Source organism: Carex rostrata, chromosome 34 (assembly GCF_964058835.1).
Source record: "Carex rostrata chromosome 34, lpCarRost1.2, whole genome shotgun sequence".
NCBI lineage: Eukaryota > Viridiplantae > Streptophyta > Magnoliopsida > Poales > Cyperaceae > Carex > Carex rostrata.
This window is the reverse complement of record NC_135951.1, coordinates 2,324,263-2,351,785: the sequence shown is the minus strand read 5'-3', so window position 1 is coordinate 2,351,785 and position 27,523 is coordinate 2,324,263. Positions and strand designations below refer to the sequence as shown.

Here is a 27,523-nt window from a genome sequence, read left to right as displayed (position 1 = left end):
GTCTACATTATGGTAAAATCACAAGACACATCTTACATGACAATGTATAAATATTTACAATATTAAATATTAATATGTTCAGACATTATTTAGTACCATATGGAAAAAAAAAAAAAAAAAAGACTATTGCATGATAGGATACAAATACTTGACACATGAATTATTTACACTTGCTTGATGATGTATAAATACTTGCAATGTTTAATATTAATACTTTCGGACGTCATCTAATGTCATATGAATTTTTTTTTGATAGAATATGGTAGGTACAAATACTTGAAACATGAGCTCTTTACACTCATATGACAAGGTATAAATATTTGCAATATTTAATATTAATACTTTTAGATGTCATCAAGTGTCATATGAAAAATAATCTAATTTACTAAAATCTGTTAGATACAAACACTTGACACATGAACTATTACCTTACACAATAATGTATAAATACATGCAATATTTGATATTAATATTTTCAAACATCATTCAGAGTCATATAAAAAAAAAATTGATAGAATATGTTAGGTACAAATATTTGATACAAGAATTATTTTACACTAGCATGACGAGCTATAAATACTTTGAATACTTGATATTCATACTTTGAGACATCATTCAGTGACACATAATTATTTTTGGTAGAATACATTAACTATTCACACTTGCATGACGATATAAAAAAATATTTGCAATATTTGATATTATTATTTTCAGATGCTATCTAGTATCATATTGAAAAAAAAAATTGATAGAATCTATTAGGTACAAACACTTGAAACATGAATTATTTACACTTGCATGACGATGTGTAAAACTTTTCATATTTGATATTATTAGTTTGAAACATTATCATATGAATTTTTTTTTTGATATAATATATTAGATACAAATATTTGACTCATGAACTATCTACATTTCCATAACAGGGGATAATACTTGCTCAAAGATATATAAATACTTGCATGACAAAGAATTCAAAAGTACTTCATCAAGAATCTCATTTCAAAGAGAAAATTGCGTAGAAGACGCTCGTAATTTGAGATTCGCAAAATCCTCATAGATTCTCACAAATATGGGAGATAATGAAAGGAGAAAAAAAACACCACCTCTAAAAATGTAAATAAGATGGATGTGTGATGGAAGAGAGAACAAAAAAATTGATACGTCCATTTTTTTCTAAATATTTTGTACGTTAGGTATAAATACTTGATATGTTGTATATTAATACTTGCGCGCGCATGTATCAATACTTGCATGCACGCGCTATTCTAAATTTGTTGATGATATTTCCAAAAAGTACGTAGTCTTGACAAGGTAGTTAGAGTGTAGTCCCAGGTTGTTAGAGTTCAGAGGATAATTGAGAGATTTATCTTGGAGGACAATTAGGCGCTCCCTAAACAAAAAAGATCTGTCTCCCACAAATATTAATCATTTTTTTTGACATAGAATTGATGTTTCCTTTGCAACTCCTACGAACTGAATAATTGGAGAAATGAGGAATCAATTAATCCTCAAGAAATACTTGCGTGTCAATTTCTGGTGAAATTGATGATTTGTGCAACTCATTTTATTAGTAAAAATAACTTTTAGAAAATTCTTCTTAAAAAAATGAACAAACTAAATCTACAAACATATTTCATCAGTAATTTATTGTCTAATGGAAGTTTCATCCCAAACTATTAGCCTCATCATATTCATTAGAATAGAGAACACCTTATAGACCAGTGTTATCTCAAACAGTATATAATATTTTTCAAAATAAAAAAAAAATCATACAATTGTTCCACAACCGCTGCATCCCTACCAAAAACTGAAACAAGCTAGATTGATTTGTTTATTCTTATTATAATCATATTAAAAAAAATGAGAAATTGTGTTCTCTTTTCTTCAACTTCCTGCCTTCCCTCTAGTAGTGCCCACTGGGTTGGGCAGAACCCGGTGCAGGGTAATATGGAATAGCAATATGTCCTATAAAAAATTAAAATGGGGATATATATAGTTAGATTTCCTTAAAATAAAATCAAATAAATAAGAAAGAATTTTACAAGGAGACTGGTCTCCTTGAAATTTCTTACTGTCCTCTTATTTTACTAGTTATCTTTTGTGCTTTTTACAGTCAAAATTGGAGATTTCCCAAATGATAGAAATTTGGACAAGAAACCAATTATGTAATTACTCGAATTATATACAATTTGTTTTAAAATTTTGATGCAAATTATGAAGTACAGGTGAAAAATATTATGTTATTATATTTCAGTTATCTATCAGAAAAAGGGAAATTTCTGGTGTATCCATACAAACTTAGGGAAGTTACGTTGAGGTGCGCCTAATGCAATTATAAATTAAAATGAAGATATACAATGTTAGTCGTCCATAAAATAAAAGCAAATAATTAAATAAGAGGATATAGTAAGAATTTTGCAAGGAGACTGGTTAACCTAGTTATCGTTTATGCTTTACGCCCAGTCAAATTCAAAAAATTTAGGGCAAAAAACCATGTTATGACACGAATTATATTCAATTTGTTTTAAAATTTTGATGCAAATTCTGGAGTACTAATTTAAATACTATGTTATCATCAGTTAGCTATAAAAAAAATATTTGAAAAATTGATATAGTAATAACAAGCAGTTTTATTCACCAAAAAATATATAAAATTAAAAAGAAGGAAAGGAACTATATATGATAAATGAACCTGCGGTAGATATTCTGCCAGCTTGCACTACTTGAGCTTGGGTGATAAGCATTAAGCCAACGGTGAGGAGCAGCACTATTGAGGAAAGAATTATATTTTGGAACGGCATCATGTAAAAAAAAAAATTGTCTTCTATGGAAATGCGTGCTACAAAAAGAAAAGGGTCTCTTCTTCTTATAAAGAGGCAGCTTGTGTTGTATTTTACATATAAGCCCTTTTAAAGAACTGTATTACCTGTGCAAAAGGCCCCTTCAGGAATTTTGTTCCGGAAGATTTTATTATGACTATAGCATGTAGTTTTATTCTATTATGATGTTTGCAATGAATTACACGTACAGACATAAACTTAAGTTTCAAAACCCTAAATAATTTCAAAAGTATTTTGTCATATATATGCAGTCCACGGATTTATAATCAAATATATGACTTCGAAAAGGAAGTCACTTTGTCATATATATGCGTGCACAACTCGGTTTGGAAAATTTGTACAGATCCCACTTCTATTAATTAGTTTGGACAAAAGAAAATTATATGCAGGTCCAAATTCCTGTACAACGCAAAAATTATATTGCATACAAAAAATTTAAATAGCAGTAACTGTAACATGGGGAAGAACCCGGAGAAAGACAGAAATTAACAAAATATTATTTTAGCTTATCCCTTACTTATGATAATCTTTTTTTGTTTTCTTTTTTTTTTTTTTTTTTATACAAAGCCCGTATGAATATATTTCACTAAGCACATAAGAGTACGTAGTACATCAAAGTAGTTACATCCCAGTGTTTACATCATGTACTACATAACACTAAGCTGAGACATAATATTAAGCAACAAGTGTCTTTCAAAGCATTTAGCTAAAAACAAACTAAAATGAATGCACTGAATCAAATCGGACCGAAAAACTTAATCAACCGGAACGGAACAGTCATCACTCAGAAGTCCCAAAGAAAAATATCTAGTGTGGGAGACAGAAAAGGAGCTCAGAAATAGGAGATCATAAAAAAAAGAGGAGGAGATCGAGAAAAGATGGAGAAGACGATGAGAAATATAGCACATAGCAAACATCATCCCAAACAACAAAGACAAAGAACATCATCAAACATATATAGTAAAAAACTATATGTATAAGAGCCACCATAATGAACACACAAGGCGGTGGGTGAATTGAAAAGTGGTGGGCAAATCCACCAAATAAAAACACCGAAGGTGGCGGCCAAATCCACTAAACAGAAGCGCTAGCTTGAAGGAATACTGGATCAAAGAGCGGTAGTCAGATCCAATAGGGGAAACACCGAAATTTGTCCATTTTGTTGGTGTAAGTAATCTTCTATGTTGTTTGACTAATTTGCAAAAATATAAACATTGAATTTTATAGTTTCTTTCTTTGAGATGTGTCCACGATTAATTTTTATGTCTGATGATCAAACGAAGTCAAAGATACATATCATGACAAGTTGACGTAATCTATGCAAGCTGAGGAATGATTTGATACATGATCTTTTGATAGATGATTCACACGATTATTCTATGGAATGTCGGATATCAGTTGGATGTTGAATAATGATGATTATTAAGATCATGGAGATCATCAAGATCATATTTTTTACTATTTTGTTTTATCATTATTAATTTATATTCAAAAGGATGGTAAAGTAGATCTGAGGTTGTGACCGCCTGAGTCTAGCCATTGCAAGGATGTAATTTAAATTCAAAATTCAAATAAACCAAAAAGGTCAATAGTGGAAATTACTAGATACAAGCAAAATAGACTAATTCATAAATTATGTAGATCTTGCGATCTGCATTTAGCCATTGGCTATCTTTTGAACCCCATTAATCACGTACACGCGGTTTAGAAACCATTAGTAATGTGATCATCACACATGTTTAAATAATTGGAGATGAGTTGAACTTCAAATTATCAGTTGATCAATAATATATTTTTTTGATATAGCATATATGTTTGTTTTATGTTTTATAAACATAACTATTATACAGCGGCATAGACACGTGACGAGCAATGAGATAAATAGAGCATACTAAAATTTAAAAAAATGTCATTTCAATTATAGATATCTATCCATGTAGTTTAAATTTTTCATGCAAGATGAAAAGAGTTTATCAACTTTAGAGTAAAGTTACAAATTAAGAAATTTAACTTATGAAAAAGGACAGCAAAATTAATAACTAACTAAAATAATAAAAGGACTTAGTCTTATTTGCAAACGTAATCAATTGTGATAAAAACTTTACCATTATATCATTGGAACAGATCACAAAGCATATTTCAATCAATTTTTGTTGCAATATTAATGGTAGAAAGATGGACATGAGAACTAGTCTCTAGTGTAGTGGCAAAGGTAATACTCTCCAGCAAGTTCGAAACTCGGAAGGGACATTCTTTTGTAGATATTAAATAGTTAGCTGACTTAAACTCCAAGCTTTACTCAAAAAAGTAGGAACTTGGACATCTTAAATTTTCTTTTTGTTTCATTATATCTAGTCCGTTTTGAAATTAATCATAATGAGATTTTTCGTGCCTACACACTATCGTCATTTGAAATTAATCCTGTACTACGATTTAAGCCTTGTTAAATGAAGTTTCTCATTCTCCGTTTCCACAATAAAGATTGGCTTAATGAGTCCGTCAGTCAATGAATCATAATAGGTATTCATATTAGGAAATAAGAATCGACACATAAATTAGTCAAAATTAAAACCCTCTTAGCTAAGAACAAACACAAAAATTGAATCAAATTAGTGGAATTTATAACTGTTTTTTTTTTTTTTTTGAATGATTACCAATTTCTATTGTGACTAAAAGACTACATTGAGTTCCAAAGCAGTGTTTAAAGGAAACTGACAAAATAATGTAGCTTTTTCTAGTCAATCATAGTTGGCCATTACATACCAGTACTAAATATTTTTCATATGTGGTGATTCTGTTCTGCGATTCTGATTTTGGAAAGAGTCTCCGTTTACCTGAGGTCAATGCAACTTTTCAGCAAATGATATCAAGAAGATGTGGGTCAGCTGGACCCGACCCATTAGTGCACCCGACACAACCTAACTGTTCAAATTAAGTCCTACTTTCCTTTCAGGTAATTCGTTCATCTATACAACCAATTACTTGATTAAGGTTTCCACATTTTATGCTGATAGTTTTTGTAATACAAATAGAGACGAGATTAACACATTTTAAGTGTCCTTATTTATACTTACAAAGCAATAAAAAACTAGTCATTGGAATGCACTATTCTCTATTTATTCTCTATTGCTATTAATTACAACGAACTATTTCCTATTCTTTTACTTTTCAAAATCCAGGGAGACAATTGCCCCCCTCCCCGGATCCGCCCCTGTTGACACCGTTGAATGTAAAGGAGGAATAAGAGGGCATATTTGTCATTTCGTTTTAGATATAAGATTGAATAATATTTGTTTAAGAAAATAATTGTAATTAAACTTATAGTAAAGATCTGATGAGTATATAAAAAATATTTACAGATGTTAAGTCGCCAGTATAAGAAATTTTGAAGAGTAGAAGGAAAAATAAGAAAAGCACGTAGAATTGAGGGGTATACAAGGAATTAATGAACGGCTACGATTGTTTTGTTCGTATCTTTCACACTACAAAAGACAAGCACTTTTCATGAGGATAAAAAATGACTTTTCGTGACGGAGTACCATCATAAACATGTTTTTTCTATTCGCAACGGTACTTTTTGCGACGGAGTTCCGTCATAAATGTATTTTTTCTCTCGTGAAAAGTACATACTTTGTTGTTGTGTCAACTCAGTTATTACACTTTTAAGCTCGCCCAATTATATGATCCCTGTCAATTTTAACTCGACTCTATATAAGATTTTTCCAAAATGAGAGCACCAAAAGTTCAAAGAATGGGCAATTCCTTGACAGGTGGTAACGTAATTTTTATCAAGAAAATCGTTAACAGGCTAGGTGGAGGTGATTTCTTTCAAACAGCAAACTGCAAGGTAGCTTCCTATAGACACAGTGACCCCATTCCCCTAAAGTACACCATTCCACTTCCACGCCACTTCCAAGAAAAAGTGAACTAAGCATTGACTACTGTACTGTCAAGTCTTCTCCACGCCACTTTCTAATTGAATTTAATATTTTAGCAACAATATAGTTCTGAAAATATCATGTACTACATCGAGATAATGGCATCGGATTGCATCGGATTAACCCAAACTATATATAAAATTTAGATTTGTATATTGTGCGGGATCAACCCGAACTAGTTATGCATCATACATGTAAACGAGATCGAAATAAAATTATTTCTGCAATTGTTTGCACTCTGTAAAAGAAATATACTTAGTGATCCGTACTGAAGGCAACTTTTTGTTTACGGTGGATGCAATCAATGGCTGGTTTACCAATTCAATTTTCTTCATTTACCAAAAATAAATTATTTCATAATCAAATAATACAAAAAATACAGCGTTTTTTGGGTCACGAGTCAAATTAGCCAACCAACCACTACACTAGTGCGTTAATTCAGAAATCAGAAACCACTTGGAATTTACATTTTTTTTTATTATACTATAGCTTACTCCTCAGATCTATAGCTTAATAAATATATTAAAAGTTTGCGTTAATTCAGAAAAATCAGAAACCACTTGGAATTTATTTTTTTTCGCTTATACTATAGCTTACCCCTCATATCAGAGGATTCTACTACTCTTTACTCATTTCTCATTTCTAGAAGTCAGATCTAAGGACAGAGCATACATAGCGAACGACAATATACGTAAAAAGTATTGTATCTAATTAGACTTAATAAAAAGAAATTAATAAACGAATTCAATATCTCTAATTTTCATGATAGCAAATTCTCAGTAAAAGTAATTCCCTTAGCAAAATCTCTACTTATTGCAACTTCCTTCAATTATCCTAGTTCATTTCTGTATACGTACATGAATGAATAGTAGTGCCAGGCTAGTCGGCCAATGCATGTGACTCTCAAGTAACAGTGATTCTTTTGTGAATATGACAAGAACATAAGAGCCAAAAGGAAAGCACCAAAACATATAGACATAGTGACCCCGGCCACTCCACTCAAAGTAATCACTCTCGTGAAAAAGAAAAAAAAATAATAATACAAGTTAAATAAGCATTGTAAACATGCCAAATCTAAGAGCTTACCTTACCCCTCAGATCTCAACACACTCCTGCTGTTTACTCACTTCTCATTTTCACGACTACAGAGCTTTCGACAAGGTAATAACTATTGACCCCACTCCACCTAAAATATTCATATCAACTTTTGTTAAATAAAAAATAAAAGAAAAATAAATTGTGAAATAAACATTGACTACTGTACAAAGTCTTCTCCATACCACTTCCAAGAACTTACCTTATCTCCACAGATCTCAACATTCTTCTGTTCTTTACTTTTCACAAATTTCTCATATACACAACTCAGATCTAAGGTTCTTTCTTCCTAGCCTCTCCACCGAAATCTACTGAGCAAAATGGCAGGGTATTTGATAACCTCTCTGCTCTCACTAATCACCAATTTGCTACCCTCAATTACAGCCTCTGCGCAGGCTCCTTCTTCCTCTTCATCAAATTCTAATAACTCTGAAAGAGGGCGTGCTCGAGTGGCTGAGGAGGATCTAGAGAGGCTGATGCGAATTCTGGAGCAAATCAAGCACACATTGTATGATGCTCATGAGAGGGAGATTAGAGACCACTCCGTCAAGTATTGGCTCAAGGAGTTGAAAAAGGTCTCTTATGATGCCGAGGATGTGCTCAGCGAGTACCAGTATGAGGTCACCCGTGTCCAGCTAGAAGCAAGAAAGGCTTCTGCAGCTTCAGGTTCTCACAAGAGAGAAAAAATGGAGGTTAGTACCTCTTGCATATATATATTAAAAATTAACTTACTTGTGCAAGTGTTATTTTTCTTCTTGTTTGGAACTAAAACTTAATAGAGGATGCTTGAATTTTTTATTGTTTTTTAGATAGAAATTTATCCACCGGAGTGGTCAATTGTTATATTATCAGCTTTTCCAATCTAACATTAATACATTTCAAATCTATTTATCATTTTTCAGTTATCAAATTATTAAATTTGGCATACTTAAATAATACATTTCTTTTTGGACAGTACATTGTTCCAATTCTTGATGGCATGGTTGATCAGTTTAACAAAATAAGAAGTCAATTTTATGAAATTGCGAAGGATGGTGATGCTCTCCAATTAACGGAGAGTGATGGGGTTAGACGTCAGAACAATAAAATTTTACGACTCCCAACAAGTCACATTGTTGATGAGGCGAGTGTTTTTGGCAGAGATGCTGAAAAAAAGGAGGTAATCGATTTCTTACTATGTGAAAAAGAAAAGCCCTTTTCGGTCATTTCAATTATTGGAAAAGGTGGTCTCGGAAAAACCACCATTGCCCAACTGGTCTACAAAGATGAGAGGGTAACCCGGTACTTTGATTTAAATGGGTGGGTAGGTGACACTGAAGAATTTGATGTCAGGATACTCATCAAAAGAACCATTGAATCATTCTCCAACACCAATTGTGGTTTAAGTGAGTTGAGCCAATTACAAGAAAAGCTTGCAAAAACTGTGAAGGGAAAAACAATACTACTTGTTTTAGATGACGTGTGGAACGAGAATCATAATCTTTGGAAGTTGTTCCGAGTTCCTTTTAAAGTAGCAAGGGTGGTCAGAATTCTCGTGACAACAAGAAATAAAAAGGTAGCAAAGGTCATGCAAACAACAACCTTTTTTAACCCAAGTAAATTATCTGAATATTCATGCTGGCATTTATTTCAGCATTACGCATTTAGTGGTACAAGTTACACCATGCCAATACACTTGGTGGATATGGGAAGGGAGATTACAAGGAAGTGTGGTGGGTTGCCATTGGCTGTAAAGTCAATTGCAAGCCTCCTTAGGCATGAAACTGATGAAGAGTTTTGGAGGGAGATTCTGGAAAATGGTCTTTGGGAAATAAAAGAATCAAAAGAAGATATTTTCCCAGCACTTCAGATTAGCTATGCTCATCTACCTGCTCATCTTAAGCTGTGTTTTTTGTTTTGCTCAATGTACCCAAAAGATTACTTACTAGAAAAGATGCATTTGATAGCGTTATGGATCTCTCATGGCTACATCCCGGCAAAGGACATAAGAAGAAGCAGAGAAATTGGTGTTAAATACTATGAAGAGTTAAAAGACAGGTTATTACTTGATGATTTTTCATATGGATCTTCACAATACTGTAAGTTGCGCCACATAACCCATGACCTTGCTCGATTGAATTCTGAGAATGAACATTATTCAGTGGAGATTAAACAACCTCTTAATGATACAGATATTATTCAGAAAGAAACGTACCATTTATTTGTAAGAGGTTTTGTGGGACATGTAAATCAAATTCTTCGACAACATAGGATGGGTTTAAGAACTCTTTCCATGGATCTGATCGGGTGTAACAGAGGATTGGAGAACCGATATTGTATTAACGATACTGAGGCAATGGGTCTAAATTCGAAGCTGCCAGAATTTTATAAAGAATGGCGAGCAGACATAGCCATATGCAACCTCAGTAAATTTGAAGCACTTAGGGTATTGGAATTGAAAGGGGATTTCACAGAGATTCCTGACTTCATTCCCCAGTTGAAACATCTTGTTTATCTTCGTATTACTTCTTTTTATCTGAAAATGTTGCCAGTATCCATTGGTCTCCTTTACAACCTCCAGACTTTAATTCTCAACTGCTTTTCCCTTCAAGATCTACCTGAAAGTATTGGTGACCTTGCTAACTTACAGTTTCTAAATATCCAATCAAGCAAAGTTAAGAAGCTATCCAAATCACTTTGTTTACTTAGTAACTTACTGAGATTAGATATTAGAAGTGACCAATTAGAGGAAGTTCCTTTAGATCTCAGAAATCTTACTAACCTTCGTGAATTAACAATTCTTTCTAATCGGATTCAAGCATTGCCTAGTGCAATATGCCATCTCCACCGTTTAGAGGAGCTTAAATTGTTGCCCATCCGTGGTTCAGTCAAAAACAATTACAAGCTTAATTATGTCCCTCATGATCATGTTAATTTTTCGGCAATAAAAACAATGGCAGCATGGTTGAGAGTTAGAAGTATAGATTGGTTAAAGGATATGAATAACCTTGAAGGGAAACTCTCTATTGAAGGATTAGAGAAGATGAGGAATTTAGTAGATGCGTATGCCAACCTGGGAAATAAATGCAAACTTGAAACATTGGATTTATGCTGGGATTCTGTACTGGGAAATAAATGCAAACTTGAAACATTGGATTTATGCTGGGATTCTGGAAATTACGAATTTCCTTACGATGCAAAATCAGAGCTGATATTAAGCCTTAGAAAAGGTTATGATGGCCGGTCAGTTGGTGTAGATGAAGTAGATTTTTTCTTGTTAAAATGTCTCCAACCACATCCTAACCTAAAAAAACTTTTAGTAAGATGGTATCCTTCGGCCAGAATACCAGAATGGATGAGGCATCCATCTTCCTTGGATTCAATTCAAGAAGTATTGTTAGAATGTTGTGTCAATATTCAACTTCTTCCATTTGGCAAACTCCACACTCTCAAGCACCTCAAGATTCAGACATGTTCTAGTATCCGAGTTATACAGCTGGAGCAACTGTCGTCCCAGCTTGAAAAACTGCAGATTTTACAGTGTGGCCACCTGGAGTTGATTACCGGACTAGGGAATCTGGTTAAGTTGGCTACACTGAAAATTAGTTCATGTAAAAACTTGAAATCACTAACGATGGATGGACTGCAGTTGGTAGGATCTACTGAGCCCATTGGTGATTCCTCTCATGAAATGCCACAAATATGCCGTCAAAGCATTTCAGCACTTACGAGGTTGGAAATCGAAGACTGTGATTTGCTTCATGTTCTGCCAGATGGGTTGATTCCATCTGGCCCTTGTTATGTGCGTGTTCGTGGTTGCAGATGTCATGACATTTAAATTGGACATGTGCAATAATCAAATCAGGTTCGTAATTTTATAATTATTTGATTATTAAAATTTTAGTCCACTGAATTTCTTACATATATGTAACCATAAACATTGGTTGGATTTGTCGACGACTTAAATTGCTCCTAATTTGACAAATGAACATTTCATTTCCTATATTACTTGTTTGTTGCTGCTAAATCAGCTATTATCCAATTATTTTGCAGCTTTCTGTGATGATGTCTTCCTTTTGCCCACAAGGAACATCTAGGAGTCCCCTTGTAGACCCTTGATAGAAATGGATTTACTAATCAAATTAGAATAATATTCAGGCCCCCCAAGCCCCCAACTAGTTCAACCGATAATTTTCCAATGTGGGATCGCGAAATAATGGAAAGCCATGCTGATACCTTTCCAATTTAAATCGGGGATAATGGTGAGCCGACCTTGCGATCTCCCTCTCCCCTCACATACTCAAAGTACTAACCCTGCATCTCTGTCTACCTCTCTCGACGCGAAGGTTTTTCTACTCCGACCATCTTCATCCCTACGTCGACTACTGACTCCTCTCCATGGCACACCTCAACCAGCAACCACCCTCTATCCCTCTCTCTTGCTCTGACTCAAAAGAAAACCATCGGACAGTAATCTTAAATTCTAATCACACAGCTGATCAAGGTTCCTCCTGGAGAAACTGAATTTCGCCACTGATAAAGGTATCTCTGTCTGATCCTTTTAATCTTAAATTCTAACCACGCCGCTTTATCTCTCTACTAGGGTCATTTTGTCACTCTTAAGTGTTCTCTTTTATCTCTCACAGATAGTGCAAAGGATTTCCTGACAAACTTCACAGATGACGATGGAGAACCTAACATATCTCAATCTCCTCGTGAGCTCTCAATATTCTCATCTCCCTTTTTTTTACAATATAACCCCTATGTTTTTAAAATTTGCACTTATCCCTATAACATATACTGTGATGTTATTTTTCACTGTATACAGCAAGATGTGGGAAATCACAAGATTTTTGTGCAGTTCAGATCGAGTTGGACGACCTTTGCAGAATTGCAGTGTATAGTTCTATTATCTTTCATCCCCCACTTCATCATGTTTTAGAATTAGATGTCATAGCAACTTTTCATTCATAACCAATCAAATTTAGAAATTTCTCATGAAATAAATTATGTAGTTTTACAGTGCAAGGATTGGGGGGGGGGGGGGGGGGGGGGGGGGGGGGGGTTCAGGGAAAGAGTGATAGGAAACACAGAGGTACGTGTGAGTATTTGCAGAGGTAGTTGATGAAATAATGCCTGAGCCTACAGAGGCTGTTGCGGCTGACGAAGACCGAGACATCCTCGTGACTCAGCGTGTTGACGAGACGTTAGATAGTGCTGACCCCAATGCCAATCCAACTATGACTAATAAGTCACATTAATGTCAACTAATATAGTCTTATCACTTCTCGGTGATCAATTATATTACTGAGCCTTTCACATTTTCTTGGAAGTTTGTTCTTCCTGATTGGCTAATATCAAACATATATTAATGGCATAGTGAGGTGTATTATGGCGGTGACAAAGAATACCCCTATGGCAATTAGACAAGTGAAGGCATCAAATATTGGGAAGCTTGTGAAAATATCTGGAATCATTACATGCTGCTCTGACGTGAAGACTGCGGCTTTGAAATCTATCAGGTTTACATCCCTTAATTTAATACATCATGTCATTTATATTCCACATATAACCAATTAGTATGATTCGTGTATACAAATTTATGTAGAGTATGTGCAAACAGTATGTTTTTTCTTAGTATACTGTTAGGCCATGATCAGCACCGGTGAAGTGGTATGGTACCACTGTTAGTTCCTTTTCAAGATTCTGATTATTGATACAATAATCTGTTGTACTTATTAGTGCCTTGAGATGTAATGGGATAAATGATTCAATTGGTAAATTACTGATGTAAAAAATTAAAGATACAGGAAGTGGCAGCTAGGGTTTTCATGCCCCTGGTTGAGTGCCCCTCAAGCTGTTCAAAGTTAACAAGGTGAAAGGAAATCTCATTCTGCAACAGCGCGCCTCTAAATTTCATAAATTCCAAGAGGTACTTTCTTCTGAAAATTCTCTCTAATTTCTCTAATTTATTATTCTTCAGGAAAACTATTGTAGTTCAACTGTGTTGTTTTTGTTTTTCATGCCAAATTACAGGAGCTAGCTGAGACTCTGACAAAGGGTCACATACCTCGTGCACTTACTGTTCATTTTCAAAGGGAACTCAATCGGAAGGTTGGTATAGTTCTGTATTTTTTATATTTTAATACTGATACAAAGGAAGATAAATTGCTACTGATACATGTTTATTCTCCTTAAAAATATTTCTACTGGTAAGAACTTTCGTATACTAAAAAATATTTCTACTGGTGAGAACTTTCTTCTCAGATAACAAGTCCTTGGTTGAATGGGTAATAGGTACTCAGCCGCGGGTACAAGCAAATTGGGAAGCCTACGAGGAATCTTTTAGTGTGTGGACGGATTTCGAAAAGAACCGAAACTCACCTGTCAGAATGTAGCTAGAGACAAAATCATGTGGCTGACAACCTTGTGAGGACAGGGAGAATTAGAGGAATTAATTACATAGGATTTACATTACTTACTTTCAAAAGTCTTTGTAATGTTTAATCTTATAGGAGGGAAAAGGAGGTACCTGATCTACGATACTGGTAATCCTGAATCTTTGTAAGGGTAGAAAACTAAGGACATGTAATATTACCCACGGGCTTTGAAATGCAAAAAATAAAAATAAAAAAAATAGAGAGTGATCACGAATCTCTTTTTTTTTCTCTTTTCTTTTTTTTTGCAGTCTTTCGAATCACCTCTCAAACCGCTCTAATGGGGTACAGTCTCATGGCCTTACATTTAATTAACCATATATTAAGAAACAAGTTAAATACCCACGCGTTTCCATGGGGATTGAAAGTATGATTTTTTTTTTTTTTTTTAATGGTCAGTGGTAAAGAACAGCGGACAAAAATTTTCAATAAAACTTATAATTACAAAGTTCCTAGTTAGCGTCTCAAAATAATATATACAAAAGGATCAAAAGCTAAAATCCTCCCTATAGTACGTCTCAACCACAATGCAACCTCCATCGTTGCCTCCACAATGAGGCGTTACACTGATTTTCGCTCACCTGAAAAAATTGTCTGTTTCTTTCCTTCCAAAGGGCCCATACCCCTGCCGCCCAAGCTGTAATACATTTCTTATTTTGTCGCAAGAATAGATTAGTATGACCCACAATCCATGTGACAACCCGGCATATATGTGCATCCTCTTGTTATGAGAATTTCTTGGGCTATATGATTTTGTTGTCGAATAGCAGCCACATGAAAACTTTGACCTATATGAGGATTTTGATTTTCCAAAGCTTTGTACCCATGGGAGATATGATACCTTGGTGATTCATCATCCTATAAGCCGTGAAGCTACCTGATGCACTCCATTCTAACCCTCCAATTCTTCATATCGAGGAATTATAGAAGTGAACCAGCTTTGCCAGATCCTTAATAAAAAATGAGGCACCCACATTATCCCATATAGGTCTCTCATTGCTGAAGCCCAGAAGCCTTCCGTGGATTTTTCAATCGTCCATATCCATTTGGTTAACAATGCATCATTTTGTAAACGTAAGTCAATAATCCCCGGTCCTCCATTAAGCTAATTGGAGGCACATACTATGTCCCAATTTACCAGACAATTTATCCCTTTGCACGTGTCATTCCCTTTCCAAACAAAGTTTCGTTGCATTTTGTCTAAGTGCTTAATGACTCCAACCGGAATTTTCAGCGCTTCCATGTAATCCAGGGGCATTGCTAAGAGAATTGCTTTGATTAGAGTGATCCTACTCCCATAAGACAGGAAATTTGACGTCCACTCTTCCATTCTATTCTGTACCACTTCGAGCATTGGTTGGAACATAATCTTTCTCGGTTTTTTTAACAGTAAGAGGCAAACCGAGATATTTAATCGGGAGCTGTGACACCAGTGCTCCTATAATATTTCGCACTGCCTCCTGCAAATCCAGAGGAATAGAAATCGATACAAACGTACTCTATGATTACTTGTTTCTTTTCCAAAGGTTTGTCATGATCACTTGTTTCTATTATGTTTTCAGATTAAGTTCTTATATATGTTATTCATATGTTTCTATTATGCTTTCAGATTAATTATTGAAATTCGGAGTTGTGACCTTTTAACCCAACTTTTAATTTTCAAAATTTGTCTCTAGACTGTCTTAAATAAGTTGGATAAATTTAATTTATGATTCTATAAATCGACAGTTAATTTGCAACTGTCTTAAATCTAACAAATAAAGAGCATTTTTCTCAAATTAACAGGATATAAATCAAAAAAATTGCTTAAAGTAACTTCTGTTACTTAAAGAACAAAGAATGGTCTCTCCAACGGGCTCTCAAACATTGTATCTTTTTTTATATTGAACTAAAATTGTACATCATAAAATATGAATAATTTCTTTTATGACTATATAAAATTAATAATTAATTTAAAAAAATCTTAATCAAATTAATCTATCAAAATTCTCAGTTATCTTCGCTTTCTGCAGTGACTCATGGAATGCAGATATAAATGAAACCAAGTATTCAGAGTGTTGAAAGAATGTGAGTTTCACTTCAGCAAGAAGAGTATGTATGGAGAACTATGCTATATTAATGCTTATAAACTGAAAATAACAAATAGAAAATTTCGGATATCTTACTTTAAAAAACAGTGAGATAATATTTATTTTCAAACTGCGAGAGTATGAAACCGTCCATTGATAATCACTCTATTACTGAATCATATTCGTAAATACGTGAAATTCAGATGACTGTTTTGCACTCCAAAATCCAAATACAATTATATCAAATTCAAGGAACATTACTTTATGCACTTAAGCTTTAACCTGAGTTCGACTACAGAAAAAGTACGGGCTAGAGATACAAGTGCAAGCAGTTGTGATTTGAGATCTGAGTTACGGTTTTTTGTGAATTTCTCTCCTGCTAGTACAAAGTGCGTAAATATATTTTTATCGTTAAGAAATTCATTGCTTATATACTACTTCACTAAAATAAAAAGAGCAAGTTCAAAATCAAGATGACCAATGTGTCCTAACATTCTACATCAATCAAATGTCAAGAGATGTTCTACTAAAATGAAGTATTCAGTTATTTCGATTAGAGAATACCTATACCATATTATTATTTTGTTCTTTTGTTTTTTGTTTTTTATTTTAAATGGCAGCAGCTGCCAATGAATATATTAAAGGAAAATGTAAAGGGCGGCATTACAAAGGCTCTTGGCCTAAAAATAAAACATCTACCTTTCTAACCCAAATCAGTAGCTAGGCCTACAAACACTGGACCAAACAAAAAAAGTAAAAAATAAATAAAAAAAAAAACAAACTGTACCAGCATATCAAAACTACATCCTGTACCAGTAAACCCATTACGGTACCATTTACCAGTACTATTCTTCCTACCATTCTTATGTACCAGCAAGCCTGATCTGGACTCCTCTAAACACCAAAGAAAAAAAAACTCACTACTCAGAAATACATCTATCATGAACCAGAATCTATACCATATTAGATATGATACATGCATGTACCATACTGACATGCCAGTAAACCAAACCAGGCATCAACAGTACCTAGGGGTCAAATTCAAAAGAGATGTGATTGAAAGTTGAAACCAAGTGTTTGATTACACCAATGATAAGTATTGGAAATCACATTGCTTCAGAAAATAATCATAATGCAAATATTTGTTACTTTATTACATCTAGCTCGGCCAACAAGTGGAATTCATTGACTATATTGCGGGAGCGTAATGCAAATTGCTCAACTTTTACACAATTTAATCTGATACACCGATGTGCAAGGTAAGGTAGAAGTAGACTCCTTGTCTTATTAGCAAGGGGCAAATGTAATATTTTCACTCTTTTCAAAAGGGTACATGGAAAATGTTTCCTATTTTAACCCACACTGACCATTAGACTACAATTACAGGTTCATTAATAAAGAGTTTAGACACCTACAAGAAATAAAAAGAAAGACAGCAGATACCTTTGATGATTCTTGGTTTCTCCCTTCTTACTGAGATGAGCAATAATATAGTTGTCTAAAAATTAACAGAAGATTAAATACAAAACAAGATTAGTTTTCCTAATTGTGGCACCATTCAATCATGTCTCGAATTGTATTGAATTACATACAGAATATGTGAAATATATGCATGACAAACAGTTGAAGAAACACCTAGCAATTTCAACTTATTTACCAAAATTTAGTGTTTTAGGTAAATCCAAAAGAAATAACCTTTGCAGCCTCAGATTGAGAACTCTCTATAACACCTAGCAAGCTCTAACAGCAAAGGAATGCCACCATCTGTATGACTATTAGTTATAATATCATAGTTTATTTTAAGGCCAGAAATTTATTTAAATTCAACTAAAACTTACATGAGTGCTTACATTTAAGAAAATTTTCAATAAATAAGAATAATTTAAGTTGATGATACCACTGCCATCTGACCAAAGCCAACTGCAGCTAAATCAGGCAGTAAAAAAAAAAAAAAAAAAAAAAAAAAAAAAAAACTCATTTGGCATTAGTATTCTGTAAATAAAACTTTTCTTATCAATACACCTGTTGGCATTTCGCCGCCAACCATCAAAAATTAAAATAACAAAAGATTCATCTTATTTGAAGTCATTTGATATTAGTAACCAAAATGTCCCCACATAATCTATCTATATGATCACCAAATTTCCCAACATGCAATATTTCATACTAATAATCCCAGTAAGCAATATTTCAAGATGTGATTTACGGTGAATACACTGTATTCCAAGCAATGTAAAAAGAAATAAAAGAAAAAAAATAAAAAGTAGCCGCTGTGCTCCAAAGTGAGTGCGATATATAGTTCTGATATAACATTTCATATATGTTTATAAAACAAAAATGTCCCCACATTTTAAATTTGGATGTTGTAATCTATTAATATATATTAGTAACCAAAATGTCCCCACATTTCTAAAATTTAATGTTCTAAGCTACTAATATATAAAAAAAGAGCAGTGCTGATTAAAAATTCACCCATTCTTTCTTCTTTCATTTATTATGAAGTGTTGACTTCCCAATAGATCATAAAACCATGTATACAATAATCTCGCACTATGGTATATGTTTTTTTCATTATGCTCAATTATGTGTTTTCGAGTAAAGCCAAACAAGAAAGGTCAGACATACTTTTAATCAGAGCTGCTCAAACTTAGGAATGTGATACGGGAAATGTATCCTACAAAATCCTACCAGTCCACCGAGCAATGGATATATAAATGGCATCTTACCTCACCTGGCACATTTTCACTGTTCCTGGTGAAGAACTGATTCAATCAAGGTGTTTGATTTGAAGAATTACAACTTTAATATCAGATCTTTGACAAGAATGTTCAAGAGATAAAAATTAGGTTTATTCCCGTTTCTTTCTTTCAGTAATGCATTTGATATACTTACTTTTCGCAGAGGTAAATTCATCCATACCTCCAACTTAATCACAACACAAATCTGTACCACTACTATTCCGGGACTGGTACGAACCTGGTACCACTTGCCAAAAGTCCTAAGTATCAATTTTGTATTCTATTGACTCTCATCAACAGAAATTTATATTTCCACAATAGGCCTGAATTGATAACAGCTAAATACGAAAAACACAAATTTATATCTCCCCAATAGGCCTGAATCGATAACACAAATTTATATCAAACCAACAATAACAGCTAAATACGAAAAACTCAGTAACTAAAAGAGATAGTAATAACCAAGATGAGATCAAATATTGCAGTATCTAAATCGAAGGTATTGGTTTTAGGGTTTTTCAGCGAACATCCCAGAGCAAGGAAAGCAAATCGCACAAAATCGTAAAGGAAAAAATAGGGTTAAATTATCTCCTGTTCCGCCGACCGCCGCCGTCGTGAATTCGAGTTTTATAGATAGAAAGTCGGGCAAATTCGTAAGAGAATGGAGATTACCTGTGGATTTGGAATCCACGATGGAGAGGAGATCGAAGGTGCATTTCGAATCCACGATGGAAGGAGTTGCGTCGGGAAGGAGAACAAGTTGGGTACCCCTAATTTCACCCGCGTAGGTACGAGAACGTTGGGTCCGACACCCACGGACTCAAAATAGTCAAATTGAGTTGTCTGATGCACTTTGAGATTCGTGTGAATATTGACATGCCCGGATTGAGTTCGATGGATTTTGTGTGTCTCATATACTTTGAGATTTGTGTGAATATTGATGCGTACGGAACTCAAAGTGGATCTGACGGACACGGAATGATCAAACCCAAATTGTTTCGCATACGTATAGCTTCAAATTGTTAATAGTATACTTGGGGAATGTTGCCAAGGTTTGGATTGAGGCTCAAATTGGGGAAACACTTTTTGGTTGGGTAAGCTAGGTTCCCTCTCCCTCCCAGTCTCCCACCCACCAGAAAGAAATCTCTTTAGCACAAGGAGTCACTTGTACCGGACAAAATGGCAGGGAATTTGACCTCTCTGCTTTCTCTGGGCACCAAATTGATCCTCTCAATTACAGCCTCTGCACAGGCTGCTGCTTCTTCATCAAAATCTAATAACTCAAAAAAGAGGCGTGCTTGTACTGTTGACGAAGATCTGGAGAGGCTGATGCGAACTTTTAATTGGATCAAGGACTTGCTGTACGATGCTGAGGAGAGGGAGATCAGAGACCGCTCCATCAAGCTCTGGCTCGAGGACCTCAAGAAGGTCACTTATGATGCTGAGGATACGCTCAACAAGCACCGATGCGAGGTCACACACAACCAAGTAAAGGCAAGAAAAGCTTCTGAGGCTTCCGGTTCTCACAAGAAAAAGCAGATGGAGGTTAGTGCCTTAGTGCATATACAAATTAAAAAGGATCTTACCTGTCCTATTTTTTTTGTCGTTGTGTGGCACTATGTGTGGTACTTGTCTCTTCTTGATTTGGGGTGACAAAATGGTTGAAAATCGATGATTTTGTATAGCGACATCAGTACCCCTCATGTTTCTCTCTGATTTTCCTCTTCTGGAGCAGGTGATCGAATTCGGTCAGATCCAGTCTCACTGCTTCTCCCTTCTCCTTCCTTTCGGTTAATGATTGTGTTCTGTAGCACACTCTAAAAGTAAATGGAGGATGCTTGAATTTTCATTATTATTGTTTTAGCTAGATTAGTATCTACTGAGTGGTCACTTGTTTCATTACCAGATTTCAAAATCTAACATCTGAGTGGTCACTTGTCGGCTATCGATCATTGCTGCTAGTTAGGGATTAGGGGGGCTTTCTGGTCACATGTCAGCTATCCAATAGGGAAAGCGACTGTAAATATTTAGAGAGGACCATTCTGCAAATAAACTTTGCTCGATTTTCTTATCAGTATATTTTGTAACATCTGAGTGGTCACTTGATCCCTTAATTATCATTTTCAGTTAACAAATTATGAAATTTGGCATACTAATGTAACACATTTTTTTTTGTACAGTACATTGTTCCAAATCCAGATGGCATTATAGATCGACTTAACAAAATAAGAAATCAATTTGATGAAATAGAAAAAGAACGTGAGGCTCTGCAATTAAGGGAGAGTGATGGGGTGGACCATCTGAACAACAAAATTTTACAACCCCAAGTGCATCAATGGGTGGACGAGGCAACCATTTTTGGCAGAGATACTGAAGTAAAGGAGATCATCGATTTCTTGCTATTTCAAAAAGAAAAATCATTTTCGGTCATTTCAATTGTTGGCAAAGGTGGGCTTGGAAAAACAACCATTGCCCAACTTGTCTACAAAGATCAAAGGGTTTCCATGTGCTTTGATTTATGTGGGTGGGTATGTGCCTCTGAAGAATTTGATGTCAATAGACTCATCAAAGCAACTATTGAATCAATCTCTGAATCGAATAATGGTGTGAGTGAGTTGAGCCGATTACAAGAAGAGTTTGCAAAAGTTGTGAATGGAAAAAAAATATTGCTTGTCTTGGATGATGTGTGGAATGAGAATCAAAGTTTTTGGGAGTTATTTCGAGTTTCTTTTAAAGAAGCAAAGATGGTTAGAATTCTTGTGACAACAAGAAATAAAAAGGTTGCAGATGTCATGCAAACAAAGGCCTATTGTAGGCTGACTGACTTGTCTGAAGATTCGTGTTGGCAGTTGTTTCAGCATTATGCATTTATTGGTACAAGTCGCATTGTGCCAACACACTTGGAAGTTATGGGAAGGGAGATTACGAGAAAGTGTGGTGGGTTGCCATCGATTGTGAAGTCGATTGCAAGTCTCCTTAGGCATGAAACACATGAAGAAAGTTGGAGAGATATTCTAGAAAGTGACATTTGGGGATCAAAATCGTTAACAGGTACGTATAGTTTTCATTTAACAGGTTTGTTTTGCTGAGGGTTCATTTTTCATCATCCATTGTTTCCTTGGTTTTTTAGTTTTTCAGTGTTACTGTGGCAGATTGTTCCGTATTAGTGCATTTGCAATTTTATTTTTTGCCTAATCAAATTTGAAAATTTTGTAAGTATTTTATGATGATTGAAGTTATTTTATGATGATTGAAGTTCTCAAATTATATTTTGAATTTTGAACATATAACACACATAATACACAATACCTTGGTCAACTGGTATTAAACGTGTTTTCCAATCAGATTAATTTGAAAGGTTAACAAAAAGGTCAACAAAAGGTTAACAAAAAAGAATTCAATGTCCCTAATTTAATATATCATTTACTCCTTATGAAATTAATATAGCGAATGAGAATGACAAATTTAAATCACCAAATATTAATTATGATTTATGAGCACGTGTTATGCCCATGAATAATCATGATTTCTCATGTTCATTTTATTGAACATCACAACACACAACACACAACACAATCATCTAAACCATTATACTTACATCATAATTATAAACGCAAATGGCAAGCATTTCAGATTGAATTTAATATTCTAGTAATATTATTTGGAATTAAAACTTGAGTTATATATTAGCGGTGAAAAAATATATTATGTACTAAAGATGATATGCAATTGTTTGTAACTTTGTACTATAAAAAAATATCATTTAGCTCGTACTAAAAGCAATTTTTTTTATGGTGGATTCATGGCTGGTTAATTGATTCAATTTCCTTTGTCTACCAACAATAAAATATTTTAGAAACAAATAAATAATAATCATTTCTCATTTTCAGAACCAAGATCCATGGAACCTTCCTCTCGCTCTCAACAGATATCTACAGTTTCGGGCAAAAAGGCAGGGTATTTGATAATCTCTCTGCTCTCTCTTGGCACTGAATTGCTCTCCTCAATTAGAGCCTCTGGGCAGGCTCCTTCTGCTGAGGAGGATCTCGAGATGCTGATGCAAACACTGAGGTTGATCAAGGCCACGCTGTACGATGCTGAAGAGAGGGAGAACATAGACCACTATGTCAAGCATTGGCTCAAGGAGCTCAAGGAGGTAGCTTATGATGCTGAGGATGTGCTCAGCGAGTATCGGTATGAGGTCACACGTCTCCAAGTAGAGGCAAGAAAGGCTTCTCAGCAGATGAAGGTTAGTGCCTTTTGCATATAGAAATTAACAGGATCTTACTTGTGCTATTTTGTGTGTGTGCCGTTGTGTGGCTCTAAAACCAAATGGAGGATAGTTGATTTTTATTTTGATTTTTTTTTTTCAGAAATAAAAATACATTTTTTTCTTTAATGGGAAGGTATCCAGCCGTGCGATTCCAACTTGGGCAGCTTGCCGATTCCACCAGTTTTCAACCCAGCCACACAAACCACACAAAGGGAGTAAATAATGAAAAAATTTGGCTGAAAATGGAGTTTGGGGAAGAAAAGAAGAAAATCTGGGTTTATATATAACCCTAATTTGCAAAAGAAAAAATGGTGGAACCGCACCATTGGTGGATGGGTTGAAAACTGATGGAACCGCACCAATGGTGTTGTCCCAGCAAGCTGCTCAAGTTGGAATGCGGTTCCATCTGTTTTTCAAAATGAGCTGGATCACTTCCCTTTCCAAAAGAAATTCATTTTTTATTTCTAAAAAATCCTTGAATTTCCTTTTTCTTTTTCTTTTTCTTTTTCTTTTTCTTTTCCTTTTAGCTGAAATGGCATCCACTGGAGTGGTCATTTGTTTTATTATAAGCTTTACAAGTCTAACATCAGAGTGGTTATTTCACACCTTAATTATCATTTTTAGATAACAAATAATGAAACTTGGCATACTTATGTAATACAGTTACTTTTTTGGACAGTCGGTTCTTCCAATTCCTGATGGCTTGGTATATCGGCTTCACAAAATAAGAAGTCAATTTGATGAAATAGAAAAGGATCGTAAGGTTCTTAAATTAAGGGAGTGTGATGGGGTGAGGCGTCCGAGAAAAAAAACTTTTCGAGAAACAAATCACATGGTGGATGAGGCAATTATTTTTGGCAGAGATGCTGAAATAACTGAGGTTATCAATTTCTTACTATCTGAAAAAGAAAAAGAGAAGTCATTTTCGGTTATTTCAATTGTTGGCAAAGGTGGACTCGGAAAAACCACTATTGCCCAACTTGTGTACAAAGATGAAACGGTTTCCTGGCAGTTTGATTTAATTGGGTGGGTATGCGTCTCTGAAAATTTTGATGTGAGGAGACTGATCAAACAAACCATTGAATCAATCTCCAATAAAATGAATACTGGTGTGAATGAGTTGAGCCAATTACAAGAAAAACTTGCGAAAACTGTGAAGGGAAAAAAAATACTGCTTGTCTTAGATGACGTGTGGAACGAGGATCAAAAACATTGGGAGTTGTTTCGAGTTCATTTAGAAGAAGCAAAGATGGTCAGAATTCTCGTGACAACACGAAATAGAAAGGTTGCAGAGATCATGCAAACAACAGACTATTGTAGGCCAAATAAGTTGTCAGAAGATTCGTGCTGGCAATTGTTTCAACATTATGCATTTATTGGTGCAACTCACATTGTACCAACCCACTTGAAAGATATAGGAAGGAAGATTATGAGAAAGTGTGATGGGTTGCCATTGGCTGTGAAGTTGATTGCAAGCCTCCTTAGCCATGAAACAGATAAAGAGGGTTGGTTGGAGGTTCTAGAATGTGATCTTTGGGAATTAAATCCATCAAATGATATATTTCCAGCACTTGAGATCAGCTACACTCACCTACCTGCTCACCTTAAGCCGTGTTTTTTGTTTTGTTCAATGTACCCAAAAGATTACTTGTTAGAAAAGATGAATTTGATAGAGTTATGGATCTCTCATGGCTATATCGAGTCCATGGACAGAAGAAGAATCAAAGAAGTTGGTATTGATTATTATGAGGAGTTAAAAGACAGGTCATTTCTTGATGATTTTTCAGGTCGATCTTCAGAATGTTGTAAGTTGCATGATATAATCCATGATCTTGCTCGACTTAATTCTGAGAATGAACATTATTCAGTGGAGGCCAATCAGCCTCTTAATACTCAACAGAGAGATGTTCCACGAGCATCATACCATTTGTATGCAAGAGGTTTTGTGGGCTATGTAAATGAACTTCTCTATCAAAATATGAAGGGTTTAAGAACTCTTTCTATGGATGTGAGCGGTTGTAGCAGAGATTTGGAGCACCAATATTGTATTGACAATACAAAGGCTGTGGACCAAAATTCGAAGTTGTCGGAATATTACAAAGAATGTTCAGGGGACCTATCCATATGTAACCTCACTAAATTTGAAGCACTCAGGATATTGGAATTGAAAGGGGGCATCAAAAAGATTCCTGACTTCATTCCCGAGTTGAAACATCTTGTTTATCTGGGTATTAGTTCTTTTGATCTTAAAATGTTGCCATTGTCCATTGGCCTCCTTTTTAACCTGCAAACTTTAATTCTTGATTGTTTTTCCCTGGAATATCTACCTGAAAGTATTGGTGATCTTGCTAAATTACAGTTTCTAAATATCCAATCTAGCAAAGCTAAGAAGCTACCTAAATCACTCTGTTTACTTGGTAACTTACTGAGATTAGTTATTAGAACTGATCAATTGGAGGAACTTCCTTTAGATCTCAGAAATCTTACTAACCTTCATGAATTAACAATCCTTTCTAATCGGATTCAAGCATTACCAAATACAATTGGCCAACTCAGCAGTTTAGAAGAGCTTAAATTGTTGCCTCTCCGTGGTTCAGTCAAAAACAATTACAAGCTCAATTATGACCCTCAGGGTTATGTTAATTTTCCGGCAATAAAAACAATGGCAGCATGGTTGAGAGTTAGAAGTATAGCTTGGTTAAAGGATATGAATGACCTTGAAGGAAAACTCTCTATTGAAGGATTAGAGAAGATGAGATTAGCAGATGCGCAGCGTGCTAACCTGAAAAACAAGTGCAACCTTGAAACTTTAGATTTATGCTGGGATTCTCGCAATTACAAATTTCCTTATGATGCAAAATCAGAGCTAATATTAAGCGTCAGGAAAAGCTATGATGGCAGGTCAGTTGGTCTAGATGATGTAGATTTTTCCTTGTTAGAATGTCTCCAACCACATCCTAACCTCAAAAAACTTTTACTAAGATGGTATCCTTCAGCCAGAATACCAGAATGGATGAGGGATCCATCTTCCTTCCATTCAATTCAAGAAGTATTGTTAGAATCTTGTGAAGATATTCAAGATCTTCCATTTGGCAATTTCCACACTCTCAAACACCTCAAGGTTCAGAAATGTTCTAGTATCGAAGTTGTGAATCTGAACCAGATGTCCTTCCGGCTTGAAAAATTGCAGTTTTTACAGTGTGACTACCTAGAGTTGATTACCGGATTAGGGGATCTGAATATGTTGGCTGCATTGAAAATTTATTCATGTAAATCCTTGAAATTACTAATGATGGATGGACTGCAGTTGGTGGAGCCTGCTGAGCCCTTTGTTGATTCCTCTCATGAAATGTCACATATCGACCGGCAGAGCATTTTCTCACTTAAAAGGTTGGAAATCGAAGATTGTGATTTGCTTTATGAGCTGCCGGATGGGTTGATTCCATCTGGTTGTGATGTGTGTGTTCGTGGTTGTGGCTGCCCTGACATTGATACAAATGAGGTTCGTAAATGTATTATTATTTGAATATTTTAGACAACTGAACTTCTTTATACTTTTATGTAATCATATATAAGACTTATTTTTTCCCTTTTTTTAACTTTCTAATAATGCCTTTTTCTCTTTTCTAGGTATAAAATGAAGGATTAAACAGCATTTCAATAATCTACATTCGCGATTGTTAACAGGTGGCAATATAACATCTTTCCTTGGGAAAAGGTGGCAATATATTTGTGCTGTGTATTGTATTTGGCAATATTAATTAAGACGAACCTTTTGAAGGAACAAAACCTATGAACATGATGCTTTTCAATGGGGAACAAATCTTAATTTGGATCCGTCTTTGTTATCGCACTCCAAAATTTGAGCATCTTATCTAGAAGTCTTTTTTTTTTTTTTTTTAAGCTCTTTGAGTGGTGTCTATTCCATTGCATTTTGGCTGTACTATTTCTACATTTTTGCAGAACAATCCCTGCCACCATAGATATTACACAATTTAGAGCAAGGTTTCATACCCTACAGTGCCAACATATATAGACCAATCACAACAATCAAATTTGAAAAGAAAGGGAAAAATCTTATCCTACATATGGGAAGGAGTCTCCTCAAATATCTTTCAGACTACCAATTAGTGCTAATCAAATGAGATTGT

The 27,523-nt window shown here is 34.8% G+C and overlaps 3 protein-coding genes and 2 long non-coding RNA genes across 6 annotated transcripts; 3 read left to right on the top strand and 2 right to left on the bottom strand.

Moving 5' to 3' along the window:
* Nucleotides 1-1,664: 1,664 nt before the first annotated feature.
* Nucleotides 1,665-2,861, bottom strand: LOC144549179 (uncharacterized). Its single transcript, XR_013509610.1, has 2 exons — nucleotides 2,696-2,861; nucleotides 1,665-1,968 (listed from the first exon to the last, which is right to left on the bottom strand). It is a non-coding gene; the product is annotated as an uncharacterized LOC144549179 (long non-coding RNA).
* A 4,971-nt stretch (nucleotides 2,862-7,832) lies between these two features.
* Nucleotides 7,833-10,083, top strand: LOC144548862 (putative disease resistance RPP13-like protein 1). Its single transcript, XM_078297574.1, has 3 exons — nucleotides 7,833-8,568; nucleotides 8,832-10,016; nucleotides 10,048-10,083. Exons 1-3 carry the CDS (start codon nucleotides 8,197-8,199, stop codon nucleotides 10,081-10,083), a joined length of 1,593 nt encoding a protein of 530 aa, XP_078153700.1. The 5' UTR covers nucleotides 7,833-8,196.
* On the top strand, nucleotides 10,013-14,419 carry LOC144549160 (uncharacterized). 2 transcript variants are annotated; one of them, XM_078297896.1, is made up of 8 exons: nucleotides 10,013-11,720; nucleotides 11,909-12,397; nucleotides 12,502-12,570; nucleotides 12,684-12,753; nucleotides 13,236-13,377; nucleotides 13,666-13,787; nucleotides 13,892-13,969; nucleotides 14,153-14,419. In XM_078297896.1, exon 1 carries the CDS (start codon nucleotides 10,128-10,130, stop codon nucleotides 11,691-11,693), a length of 1,566 nt encoding a protein of 521 aa, XP_078154022.1. In that variant the 5' UTR covers nucleotides 10,013-10,127; the 3' UTR covers nucleotides 11,694-11,720; nucleotides 11,909-12,397; nucleotides 12,502-12,570; nucleotides 12,684-12,753; nucleotides 13,236-13,377; nucleotides 13,666-13,787; nucleotides 13,892-13,969; nucleotides 14,153-14,419. The 2 variants fall into 2 exon arrangements, with proteins under 2 accessions (XP_078154022.1, XP_078154021.1); XM_078297895.1 differs by having other exon boundaries at nucleotides 13,660-13,787.
* Nucleotides 14,420-16,948: 2,529 nt separating this feature from the next.
* On the bottom strand, nucleotides 16,949-19,895 carry LOC144549080 (uncharacterized). Its single transcript, XR_013509564.1, has 3 exons — nucleotides 18,057-19,895; nucleotides 17,805-17,859; nucleotides 16,949-17,389 (listed from the first exon to the last, which is right to left on the bottom strand). It is a non-coding gene; the product is annotated as an uncharacterized LOC144549080 (long non-coding RNA).
* A 241-nt stretch (nucleotides 19,896-20,136) lies between these two features.
* On the top strand, nucleotides 20,137-27,269 carry LOC144549159 (putative disease resistance RPP13-like protein 1). Its single transcript, XM_078297894.1, has 5 exons — nucleotides 20,137-20,644; nucleotides 21,280-22,150; nucleotides 22,990-23,348; nucleotides 24,052-26,874; nucleotides 27,003-27,269. Exons 1-5 carry the CDS (start codon nucleotides 20,279-20,281, stop codon nucleotides 27,006-27,008), a joined length of 4,425 nt encoding a protein of 1,474 aa, XP_078154020.1. The 5' UTR covers nucleotides 20,137-20,278; the 3' UTR covers nucleotides 27,009-27,269.
* The last annotated feature ends 254 nt before the right edge of the window (nucleotides 27,270-27,523 follow it).